This window comes from Condylura cristata, unplaced genomic scaffold, assembly GCF_000260355.1.
Source record: "Condylura cristata isolate star-nosed mole 26May11 unplaced genomic scaffold, ConCri1.0 scaffold00009, whole genome shotgun sequence".
Lineage (NCBI taxonomy): Eukaryota > Metazoa > Chordata > Mammalia > Eulipotyphla > Talpidae > Condylura > Condylura cristata.
In genome coordinates, this window is record NW_004567110.1 from 35,539,769 (window position 1) to 35,552,309 (window position 12,541).

The window sequence follows — 12,541 nt, forward strand, 5'->3', positions numbered from 1 at the left end:
CAAAATAATTCTATTTAACATTTTCAAAATTACACATTTTCCTATCTCCTACAACTATGCTTTTAACTCAAGAGATCAGTTGATTTGCTCCATAAACTGGTAGTTGATCTGTTCCATAAACAGATGTATTCCATAAGTAGAATACAGATCTGTTCCATAAGTAGATGTATCTTGATTGATTAAGCATTCTCTAGTTCACTTCCCACTTAGTGTTAAATGACAGTTCCACTTTTAGTGAAGAGTTTCAAACAGAAAGGTTTTCAAGGGTTTGAAATCCCCTTTCTCCACTACCCTCCAAATGGCACTGAAGTATTATAAAAGGTGACTTGTGTATTTCTGAAACTGAGGTACATTTAAGGAGAGGGGGGAAAAAACCCCACTCTGGATTTTGATCACACACATTTCATTTTTCAAGGAACTCAGCTACAGCAATGACTCTAAGAAGAATTTATACATCAAGTATTATATCTCAAAACAATACCTATGCCACATATTCATAATCCTTATAGTTTAAACCAAGTTGCTAGTAAATGGGATTTGTTTTTATATAAAAATGAATTACTCCCACTCCTCACATGTCAGAACCATAGCCAAGATTAGTTAGGCTAGAGCTCCCAGTAGGTCTCCATGCCAAAGGCAGGACACGCTCAGCCTTGCACATCAAACAGCATGATCCCAAGTCAGAGCAAAAGGCAAACCAAAGTCTACCACAAATTTAAATGTAGTCTTACTGAAAGAAAGCTCAAACAAAAGTTGCAACAAATTGATCTCTTTGAACACTTAGAAACTCTGTTTATATTGCTCAAACTCCAACAACTAGATAAATAAGCTAAACTTGAACATTCGACTTCAGAGGATTATTCAGATTTGCTCTGCGCAAAGTATATATAAAAGTCCCTGCATTTTGAGGGGACTGAGGAGGATTTTAGGAAAAATTCTCCACTTCATAGTGATAATAAAACAAAAATGACAATATTAAAACTTTTAAAATCTATATTCTGCAGTCATTCTGCAAATGACTCATGAAAGATAGTCTTATTATATTCATTTATTCTTTCACCAAACAGTTAATAGCTGCTACAATCCAGATCTATTTAAGGTACTCTGTATTACAGCAGTAAACTAAATAGTTTCTGTTCTCCTGGGGCTTACTTTTAGTAAGGCATACAAGTTGTCAGGTGGCACTATTAAACAAAGTACAATAAATAATGTGACTCTGAGAGCTGGGAGAGAATGCAATCTAAAATAGTGTTCAAATGAAGATTGAACTCAAGCGCAAAGCTAAAGAACATAAAAATTAACATTAAAGTAGTTAAAGGAAAATTTAAATGGGACACAGTGTATCAATTTAACTTTAATTTGGTGATGTTACCAAGGTTTTTTGTATTAACAAAATCTTAGCAAATAAGTATCTAAATGGGTCAACTTGTTCCAAAGCTGTTTAAGGTTTATCTTAGTAATCTAATACATGGCAGAATGATTTTTGTCTCTCACTCTTACCATACTTACCTATAAAATAAATACAATAATAGGAGCTATCTCAAAGGGATACTGTGAAGATGAATTAAAGTATATGATAAATATAAATGCCAGTGCCAAGTGTGTAGCAATCACTTAGTACATGTGGGATTTAATGGTTATTATAATGGGAACAAATGGTGAACTGTTAAAGTTCTATTGTGAAATGGCTTAAAATTTCTAAAACCATAACTCCCTTTATATCTACAGAATACAGCAAGAAAAGTTGTTCTGTTTTTTCCTGATAAAAATCTTCCTTACCTGTTGGAAAGAATCTTCAAACAATGTCTGCCGGGACACATTGATCTTTACATGACTGGGTAATGCGTTAGACTAAAAACAAAAAATAACAGCATAGTATCATGTAAAATATGTATATATATCCCATAAAGGTAAGACTAAATGATTATGAACAGAAGATCTATTTACCACTGTAGTACCTGGCACAAATAACGGAAGTGAGCAAGTTTCCACCTAAAGCTGCGTTCATAAGCTATTTGCGGGCCACCTTTAGTTCTAGAAAAAAAAACAAAAACAAATCACCTATTAATTCACACTGAAGTTATAAATTTAGCAAAGGAGCTCATCCAATTTTTACACGACTATAGGAAGCATACCTTTTGGGAGAGAAATAAAGATATCTATCTATCTATTTACACATACACATATATATGGTCACCAAGGCCTAAAGCAGTGAGGAGAACATAACAGAGGGACAATGTATGACTGTCTTTCATGAGTCAGCTGCAGAATGACTCAAGTACATTGTGAGTGGAGTTAAATGAACTTAGAACCTTTTATAAAGAAAGTAAAATGAAGTTTTATAAAATCTACTATTCAAAGAAAAGCTTTGATAACCCTTGAATCTAAGGAGGGCAGAGGTTATAGAAAGGAGACATGGATGAAACTACCATATCTTAAACTTAATCTGAGACTGAAAAAAATACTGCTAGAGCTAGTAAGTCGAGCAAAACCAAACTCCTAAAAACAAGTGTCGTCAGGCCACATGGCTTGACTGGTCAGTGAGGGTGGAGATGGAGTGAGAAGCATACAGGGACAGGTTTAGAATACTGTTCATTTCATACTAAGACCATGTGGGTCTCATGCCTACTGAGTGAGACAGGCAAAAAGAACTTTCACAATCTTGGGGAGCATTTTTAAGTGAATAAAAAAAAATGTTCTCTTTTATTGTCAGGTTCAAATGCATTGATTCAATGCATATACAAAATACATAGCATGTACATGGCACTATTTGTTAGTAAAACATAAAAATGTCTGTTTCTGTGAAGCTTTTCTATTATAGAATGAGAGATAACAGAATGAGTAAGTAACCTATACATGTAGGTGTTGGAGAGGGATAAATGTCTTACCATTCCTGCTTCTCAAAAAAAGGCAGTGAAAAGCATGAGAAATACAAGGAATTTTTCAAAGTTGGTTATAAAGCACAATATGTACAAATACATGAAGGAATAATTCTATAGAGTTTTGGGTGAAGAATATAACAAGCTAAGGGAATACAAGACAAGACCCTGGGGGTGAGAGAAACTTCAAATGTTCCAGGTACCGCTATGTGGCCACTGAAGCTGGAGCAGAGTGATTGAAAACACAAGATACAGACGAGGCTAAAAACATAATGGGTCAGCTATTGTATGTCTTGGAGAATAGTATAAAGTTTTTTGCTTTTCACTGCTACTGAGATGAAATGAGAGCACTAAAGGTTCTGTGCAAAGAAATGACAATTTTTTTTTTTTTTTTCAAAATCAGTCTCACTGCTATATGGAGAATAACATTCCATGAAGTTCAGGTAGAAAGCAGAGTGATACAGTGGCCATTCGAGGTGAGAGCCCTAAGTGGCAGGAGTGGAAGTGGGGAGACACAGGTAAAGACACACTCTGAAGTTGCTGATAACTAGAATTCTTGATGGACTATATAACAATTTCAAGATTTTTGCCTCAAGTACATTATAAGTGGCTTTAAATGAACTCAGATGGGAAACAGACCAGGTAGAACATGTTTTATGTGAGTCATCAAGAGGAGTTACAAGACGTATCAAGTATGCAGCTGAATATATGAAGCAAAATTTCAAGTGAGAAATGTAAATAAGGAATAAATACGTGAGTCGTCAGCATATAGATGGTTTTTTAAAAGCACGACACTGGCTAAGAGTCACCAAGAGAATGATGTTAGACAGCAAAGAGAACTGAGGACAAAGAAAGCTCTGGGTACTTCGAAGTAAAGAGGTTTTAGAAAAAAGGAGGAACTAATAAAATAGAAGGAGGACAGATGGCAGAGGAAAATTCAAGTCCCTTCATTCCTTTTACCAGGAGAGAAAAATGTGTTATGTCAAATGCTCCTGATAAGTCAATAAGACTGTAAATCAATTCCTGGGTTAATAAAGTGAAGTCTCTGTATTCCTAAAAAATTCACTATCAGAATTGTTTTGAGTTGATTTTAGGATTAGAAAAATTAATGCAGAAATAAGTCCTTCAGCTTGTGTTCCTGGAAAGGGCAGTAACAAAAAATAATTTTTCACTGACTGGATTTATAAGAAGAAAAGTTGTGGGGTGTTTTATTTTTAATCTAGGGGAAATAGCAGCTGATGAAAATATTAAGGAGAGAAAGAAAAACTGATGATATAAAAAAGATAATTGCTGAAACAATTATGCAGGAAGAAGGGGGAATGATCTAGTACACCAGCAGAGGGAGCGGACAGTTGCTAAGGACAATGACGGTGCACTACAGGATCAGGAGGCAGACAGACCTGGGAGATGGGTAGAGGTGACAGTAGGTCTTATAAAAGAGCTTTTATGATTGCATCTGTTTCCGTAGTGATGCAAATACATCACTCCTAGGAGCAAGTATGGAGCCATCTGTCAAATTTTTATTTTTCTGAAAAATCCAAATTTTGTTGAGAAGTTCATCTGAAATTGCAGTAGTATGAGGTGGTGTTTAAGACTCTATAGACTCTATAGACAGATTGCTCTAATCTGAAACTGGCTCTACTACTAGTTATGTTCACTAAGCCTCAGCTTCTGCATTTGGAAAAGGGAACATTACAGTGTCTATTTCAAGGGGTTATTGGAAGACAAAATGAGCTATGTACAGGAAGTGCTTAAACAACTCTTGACATGTTAGTAATCACTGTGCAAATACTTGCTACTGTTATTAGGAATTATGTGGCACAAATCCATTCTCTAATAAGGTAGAGCAAAACCAGGAATACTAGGATACTAATAATATAGTTTACTTTAGCCAAAAAGTGAAATTATTGCTAAGCTTGAGGTTAAGCTAGAAGCTAAACTTCATGCCCTCCTTAAACAGAACTTTTTTTCTTTTAACATGTTCAAAGTTTTATTTCAGAAGAGAGCACAGTGTGAATAAGAGATGCATTTAAACTTTCTTTTATGGTACTTATTTTGTTGTTATTTTGGAGTTGATTATTCCAGTTTGAATTCAGTATTAGTAATAATAACAACAGTTAAAGCAAAGATATATAACATGAAATTAATAAATTCACCTTAAATGATTACCAAAAAGTACAAATTTTGAGTCAACAAAATGTATAAATTACATGCATTATTTATAATATTTAATGTCACTGTTTTATCTCTGATTTGCAAATGTAGAAATTGAAATTTAAAAAACAAAATTTGCCAGATTACACCACTAGAGATAGAACTAAAACAACCAATAATCTGATTTTTCACATTTTAGTCATTTTCTCCATGTCTTCTTTGGAAATTAAACCTAATTTGAAAAGTTGAATAAGATGATATCTAAAATTCCTGGATTTGTACACCAAGTCATTTTTTTTTTATTTATAGCATATGTCATGTTTGGAAAAACAAAAGTAAAGACAAGGAATAACATTACTGTTAAAACTTTGATCTGACTTTAAAGTACTAATTTCACATAGTATCATTTTAACTCATAATTAGAGCCCAATCATCAAAGCTTTTAAACTGATTCTCTTCTGATTTATTGTTGAGATTACAAAATCTTGCTTCTGCAGTGCTATAAAGGTGACATAAATATACTCATGAGGTTTGTTAATAAATGAATAAGATAAAAATCATGAAGACATTAAAATGAAAAACTCTAGATGAAGTTTGATGCTCAACATTGTAGGTGCTAGAGATGAGGGAGCAGTACTTAGCAGTGAAACAAGCTTTAGCAGAATGTTAATTTTTTTAAAACATTTAAGTTTATTTTTACATCATTTTGTGCATTTTTCCATCTCAGTTGTATCCCCTTGGGTTTACCATCACCAAATTACCCATGTGACATCACCACAGTCCAGTGCATAAACAGAAGTGTTTTTAAAACTTCAGATTTTCACTTACACAGATGATTTCCCATTGCGAGGATCTTTGAATGTTGTTGTTCTTGTATTATGATCAACAAAGTACCTAACACCTTCCCGAGTATACCTAATTTCCCATCCTTCTGGCAAGGGCTCCTCATTCTGTAAACTGAAAGATAAAATTACAAAAACAGGTGAATATTTTCCAGGTATTAAAAACCTCTATCAGGATCTACTTAATTCTGTCTACAGAAATGTGCAGGATGACTTAAGTGAGGCTATACTAGATAGGTACCCTTGAGTTCTCGGATCTTCCCACTGGGTTGTTTTTGTGTTGTGATTCACGAAGTAAACTCTGTCTGTGGAATCCACTCTTTTTTCTATAAAACAGTGTAAGAACATCATTTAATAACTATTTACTATATATAACATTCAGGTATTTTTATCAACAAAATATTGACTTACCCCAGCCAGGTGGCAAAGGCCCATATGGGTCATTTTCTGCAGCTAACATGGAAGCCTGATAGAGAAAGTATTGGAGAAAAAAATAACAATATTCAATATAAAAACAGAAGAAGATAAATAAGCAATCAGCAGAATCATATTTTATATTAATGCTCTTTAAAATATGACAAATGAATGTGAATATAGTGATTTCAAAACACAAAGTCCTAAAAATGTCATTAAGAAGAGTCAGTCTATTATTAAAGTATTGTTTTTATAAAGTGATTTAACAATAATACATTGACAATAGTTTAACCTCTTAACTTTTCCATAATAATCTACAGGTGCCCAGATGAGAGAAAAAGCAAAGAGAAAATTATAATTAATAAAATTGTATTATTTAAAAACAGTGATTATTACAGTTCTCTTTAGAATGCTTATTTAAAACTGTTATTAAATTCCAAATTCATCTTTATACAAATAAACTTTTTTCTCATATTAATACCTTTTAGATATTCAAACATATGTTAACAAAACACATTTATGCTTTCACAGTCCTGAAAATATATTTTCTCAAAAATGTAAAATTTAGCCAACAATTTTAAAATTACAAATATAAACTAATAATCAGAAAACTATTTCTTAATGATAAAGTATATATGTATCTTGATGAAATCTTCTATAACCTTATAACAAATATTAATTTAACTCTATACCCACTTCCTATTTCTTCTTTCTTGTCACCCAAATCACTATTTTGTTTGAGACATCAATGTGTCCACCTAAATATATTTCATGCCCAACCTCCTTTGCAACCTATTCTGGCCAATGAGGTAGAAGCAGAAATTCCAACTAAAAAGATAAGTAGTAGTAGAAAAAAATCACTTTCCTCTTGAATTCCACTTTTCCTTTCTGTTTGTCTAGACTGTAAAGTGAGGCCCAGAGGACAGCACTACATATTACAGCGTAAAAAGCATGAAGCATAATATGGATGCATGAGAATCTGGGTACATGATATGACTGCTGAGTCAATGTGGTATTAGCCCAAGGCTTGTTACATTTTGTTAATGAAATTTCAACCCATTTATATATATTCTGCTGTGTGCAGAATATAATGCTGATAAATATCAAATACCCAATTCTGCCCTGTTTGCCAAGGTTCAAGTAAACAACTACATGCAGCCAAAACCAAAGGCACACAATTGTGTATCCTGCTTGCGACATAAACTAATTGATGGAACTGCACCACACATTTTCTGTACAAGTTACCAAAGAACCAGGAACTGGTGGCAGCAAGAGATGTTCTATACAAGGTTGGAAGATACTTCTCTGCTATAGCTAACCTAGAGGCTAGGTCAATCTTCAAATGAAAACTTACTGTTTAACCTCCAAAGAAAACAGCTAAAAGACCCAGGTCAGGCAGGATTATAAAGAGTCTTTTCTACTCTCTTTTAAATCTGCTAGCTTCTACATTCTGGATTTCCTTAAAACACTACCCAGAGATATCAATACTTAAAATTTATATTTTCTGTTTCCTAAAATCAAACCCATTTAAAGGAATTTTTTTTTACCCAACTCTTCTTGTGAATGTTTACTTATAGCAATAAATAAATTTCTTATTGATCAAGTGTTCATATAACATTAGACTTCAGGAAAAGACTATATTCAATTCTGGGGTTATCTTTGTGGAACAAAAAAGACAAAGGCACTGTTTTAAATATCTGGGATGAAGTTCAGTGTGGTTAAATTATGGCCAAACTGGCCTTAAATAAAACCAGGAGATAAATGACCTCATTTAAAATAAACAAAGCAAAGGTTTAAAGTTAAGACAGAGGGCTGGATATGGTAAAGACATACTATTTTATTATTACTATTTTATTATATTATTTTCATACATCACATGTATGAAATTACCAGTCAATGGGGACAAAAGAGGATATAATTATTTTACACTAGAATTATTTAAAAACAAACAAAAAAACCATACCACTTGTCCACTTATGTATATCTATTAATGATCAACTAAAAATTACTTTGTAAGAGCGTGCGTATGTGTGGTGTGAAACATTTCCAAATTTACTAAATACCGAGTAGAGGTATCGCTGGTTGAACTGTTGCATAGCTCCCTGCAGTTGGTTCCGCTGAGACTGCCACTGTTCAAAATTTCGGACAGATTCCATGGTAGGCCGCTGCCAAGTGGTAGTTCTGGTGTTATGATCCACATAATAAACTCTTCCACGGTCATCAACTCTTCTTTCCCAACTACAATAAATATAAGATTAAAATAACTTCTTCATATAAAAACTTGAGGGTATTTAGCTAAGACTCCGATTAATTAAAAAATCAAGCCTAAAAATATAAATATTCTACAGGATAACAGTGAACATGTAGTTTGCAACTTAATTTACCTCAACTACCTTCCCAATTATCTAAGGATTTCTAAAGAAGAGGTCACAGACTGAACAGTCCCAGTACTTCTCACACTGCCTTTTTGATAAGCACTTACAATATAACTTGCAATCTGTCCTTATGGCCACTGCTCATGTTCAGGATTTTAATCCTCTTTTTACATATTTTTAATATATCTCCCTGCCATTACAACTGCTGCCAACTTGAAATGATGATCATGGCATATCAATTCACCTATCACAGCTTTCTGGCCTGGCACAAAAATGAACCTATTTACCACTTTATTTTCATCTCCCCAAAGATTCTCAAGGGGCGCAGATGATAGTCAAATCAACGACTTGCTGGTCCTGTATGTCTTGTATTTATTTCATTCTGTCATTACTTTACTCCTAGAGAGTAGAATGTCATCCCCTATTTCTCCATTGTCCTGAATTCTACCCATCTTCCATGGTTCAGATAACTTGAAGCCAATTTTTGTCATAAAGTTAAACATTAGTTTAAAAATCCTTATAGGAAACAATTTCACAAAACATATTTCTTGCCTTGTATTTTCTGGATTTTGAATGTTTTATAATGGTTTCATCTAAAATTTTTGATGAAAAAGAATAAAGAGAATATTCTAGGTACAGGCAGAATATACGTACCTATAAGAACACAAAGTTCCATTCAATTAGATGTCAGTGCATTATGTATAAATAGTTAGGAATGATATGAACAACAAAAAAAGGAAGATCAGTTTGTGAATGGCTTTAAATGGCAGCCTAGTAGCACGAAATTTATTTAGCAAATAACAGAAATATTATTTATTTAAAACCCTCTCTATATTTGGTTTTTATTTACTTTCTCTATTTGTAAATATTTTATACCAGGTGTAGTCGCCATAGAATTTCCACCAATTCACCTGTGCACCATCACATAAAACCCTCTATATAACTTTAGTCATTATGCAACAGTTTTATTGTAGTAATCTTTATAGGTTATATATTTGAACATGCAGTTACATAGTGTAGGATACTACATAGAATATATACATGATAAACTAACCTAAATATGCCTTTCACTCCTTAAAAAATAACAAGGACTGAAACTGGATCAAAAGCCTACAATTACTCTCAGTAATTCATGCCAATGTTTGACAATATCTTGAGGAAGTCCTTTAGAGTTAAGAGTTACAATCTAGCAAATACTGTTCAGTGAACACTCATTAGTCACAAAGGTAATCAAAGTAGTATAAGAAAGCAATATGCAGAATGAATCATTTTTTATTATATTAATAAATAAACTCTGAAATCACATATATGATAAAGTCCAACAGAAGACAAATAAAGATGCTACATTACCCTGGAGGTAAAGGTTGTGGTCTCTCCCATGTGGTTGTTCGAGTGTTATGATCTACATAATAGGTTCTACCATGAGGATCCTTTCTCTGTTCCCACCTTTAATAAAAATACAAAAATAAAAGAACCAAGACAATGGGAGAAATGTCTCCTTATGATCATGAAAATTAAGTTTTACTTTAAAAGTTGCTCTGTTTATTGTTTCATATTTATTCCTTCTTCATTATTTCTTTTTCATTGACTTAGTAATTGCAGTTAGTACAAAACAGAATAGTATCTTAAGTTTTTTTTTAAATTCATACAGAACTGGGGTACAGGCCAGAGTTGCAGGGGCAGTGAAAGGCTTCACCAGAGACAGAGTGAGGAGCAGAACTGGTAGATCAACGAAGTACACTGATGAAGGGAGCAGCGGGCAGGTGAGGAGAGGTCTGCCATGCCATGTGGTCACCGCCGGGGCTGGGGATGGAACTCACACTTAAGAGGCTGCCGCCAGCTTGCAGTGCTGCATCCTAACCCGTTGTACCACCAGGGAGGGCCGTATCTTAAGTTCTTAAAAGTTAAAAATTTTCATAATTCCAAACCAGAATACGGAAATTTAGTCAAAATAGAGTAACTTTCAGCCTAATATTAACATCCAAAGTACAACTGTCAGTAAATAATATCCATTTCTGCCTGCCTATAGTTTTAAAAATATACACCTGAGAGATTTTAGTGGAAATCACCTTAAGTATGTGCTAATACTGCTCTACAAAAATTCCTCTTTATGTAGTATCTTCATTGTGCACATTTGGTATTCTCTGATTTTGTTAACCCTCCAAATTCATGGATATCTCACTTTTATCCTTTTTCTGTTCTGCCTTGAAGTCTCTCAACCCTTATCTTCCCCACTCTTGGTTTCTCCTTTGTAACCCCTATTTCTTTCTCTCCAGTCTTTCCTCAATATGGTGTAGAAAGAAATTGTGTACATTAAAAAAATACAATCCGGGCCCTCCCTGGTGGCGCAGCGGGTTAAAGCACAGCACTGAGAAGCTAAAGCCACTTCCGCATGAGTTCGAATCCCGTCTGCCCCGGAGGTGACCACATGGCGTGGCAGACCTCTCCTCACCCGCCCGCAGTTCCCTTTATCAGTGTACTTCGTTGATCTGCCAGTTCTGCTCCTTACTCTGTCTCTGGTGAATCCTCTCACCCTCCGCATCTCTGGCCTGTACCCCAGTTCTGTACAAATAAATAAATAAATCTTTAAAAAAAAATACAATCCTCATATCTAACATTTTTTTTATCTTCACTTTGAATACAGACTAAATAAAATATTTTTCCTTTTTGTAAACACAGAGATCCAATTTTTTATTAGTTTTTATTATTTTAAAAAGATTTACTTATTTATGCATATAGAACTGGGGTACAGGCCAGAGGTGCAAGAACAGTGAGAGGATTCACCAAAGACAGAGTGGGGAGCAGAACAGGCCTACTGACGAGTAACACTGGTGAGGGGGGCAGCAGGTAGGTCAGGAGAGGTCTACCACGCCATGCGGGTCACCTCTGGGCCAGGGATAGAACTCATGCTGAAGTGGGTTTAGTTTCTTAGTGCTGGGCTTTAACCTGCTGCACCACCAGGAAGGGTGTTTTATTAGCTTTTTGATTTTCAAAAGTCCTTCCTTAAAAGGCTTCCCTATAAAATGACAATATATATTAAAGCTACTCCCTAAATAAGATGTACACATGCATGCATACTTAACATGGCATACAAAAAAACTTAGTTTTTTGTTACATCTAACAAACGTAAGTCACAAAATGCTTAAGTAGTAATCATGAACAAAAAAGATGACCAACTGACTCTGCAACATAAAGATTGCTAAACTTACTAAAATTTACAGTGGTATATATATATATATGTGTGTATATATATACTATTCTCTTTAAAAACCAAAAAAAAAAAAAAATTACAGTGGTATAAATTCATACCAGAAGACTCAAACTATCCTGTACTATAAAAATTTAGACATTACTTATAGAGCATTTCACTAAAAATAATTAGAAATTTCAGATTTATATCAGTTATTTCTAAATAATATTACAAGTTCATAGAAGAGCAGGATTTAAATATGGAATTTTGCTTTACAGACACTTCAGGAATACCTGTAACACATGCCAATGGGTTACTAATCTGTAGGAAAGGCTTAGCTGCAAAAATAAACAAAAAGCTAAAAACTGTGTTGGTTAAAAGCTTCAGGATAATGCGACTTTTGTTAGTTTGGGGTACTAATACCCATAATCTATACTTGAGTATTTATTGCTGTTCTATAGCAAAATTTCCTGCTTTTCAACCTTTCTTTACAAATGTTCTTTACTACTTTTAATTCAGCTTTCATCTTTATCAAAATTATATATATTTTCAAATAGCTGAAATATATCTTTGCAGTTATATAACACAGCTTCACAGTGTTCAAACAGTGATTGTTAACACAGTTCATAATTGAAGGAGAAAAAAAAAAACCAAAAGGGCTTACTGTCCCCTTATCATAATTTTCCA

General features: G+C 33.8%; 1 protein-coding gene across 2 annotated transcripts in view; it reads right to left on the minus strand.

The window, feature by feature from the left end:
• Window positions 1-12,541, minus strand: part of WWP1 (WW domain containing E3 ubiquitin protein ligase 1) — a 72,081-nt gene that overhangs the window by 24,167 nt on the left and 35,373 nt on the right. For both annotated transcript variants that reach the window (XM_004679752.2, XM_012722969.1), the window contains exons 10-16: window positions 10,015-10,110; window positions 8,353-8,527; window positions 6,287-6,341; window positions 6,117-6,201; window positions 5,862-5,990; window positions 1,959-2,034; window positions 1,780-1,851 (exon numbers count right to left, since the gene is read on the minus strand). In XM_004679752.2, coding sequence (XP_004679809.1) covers window positions 1,780-1,851; window positions 1,959-2,034; window positions 5,862-5,990; window positions 6,117-6,201; window positions 6,287-6,341; window positions 8,353-8,527; window positions 10,015-10,110 — 688 coding nt within the window. The remainder of the gene's footprint in view (window positions 1-1,779; window positions 1,852-1,958; window positions 2,035-5,861; window positions 5,991-6,116; window positions 6,202-6,286; window positions 6,342-8,352; window positions 8,528-10,014; window positions 10,111-12,541) is intronic.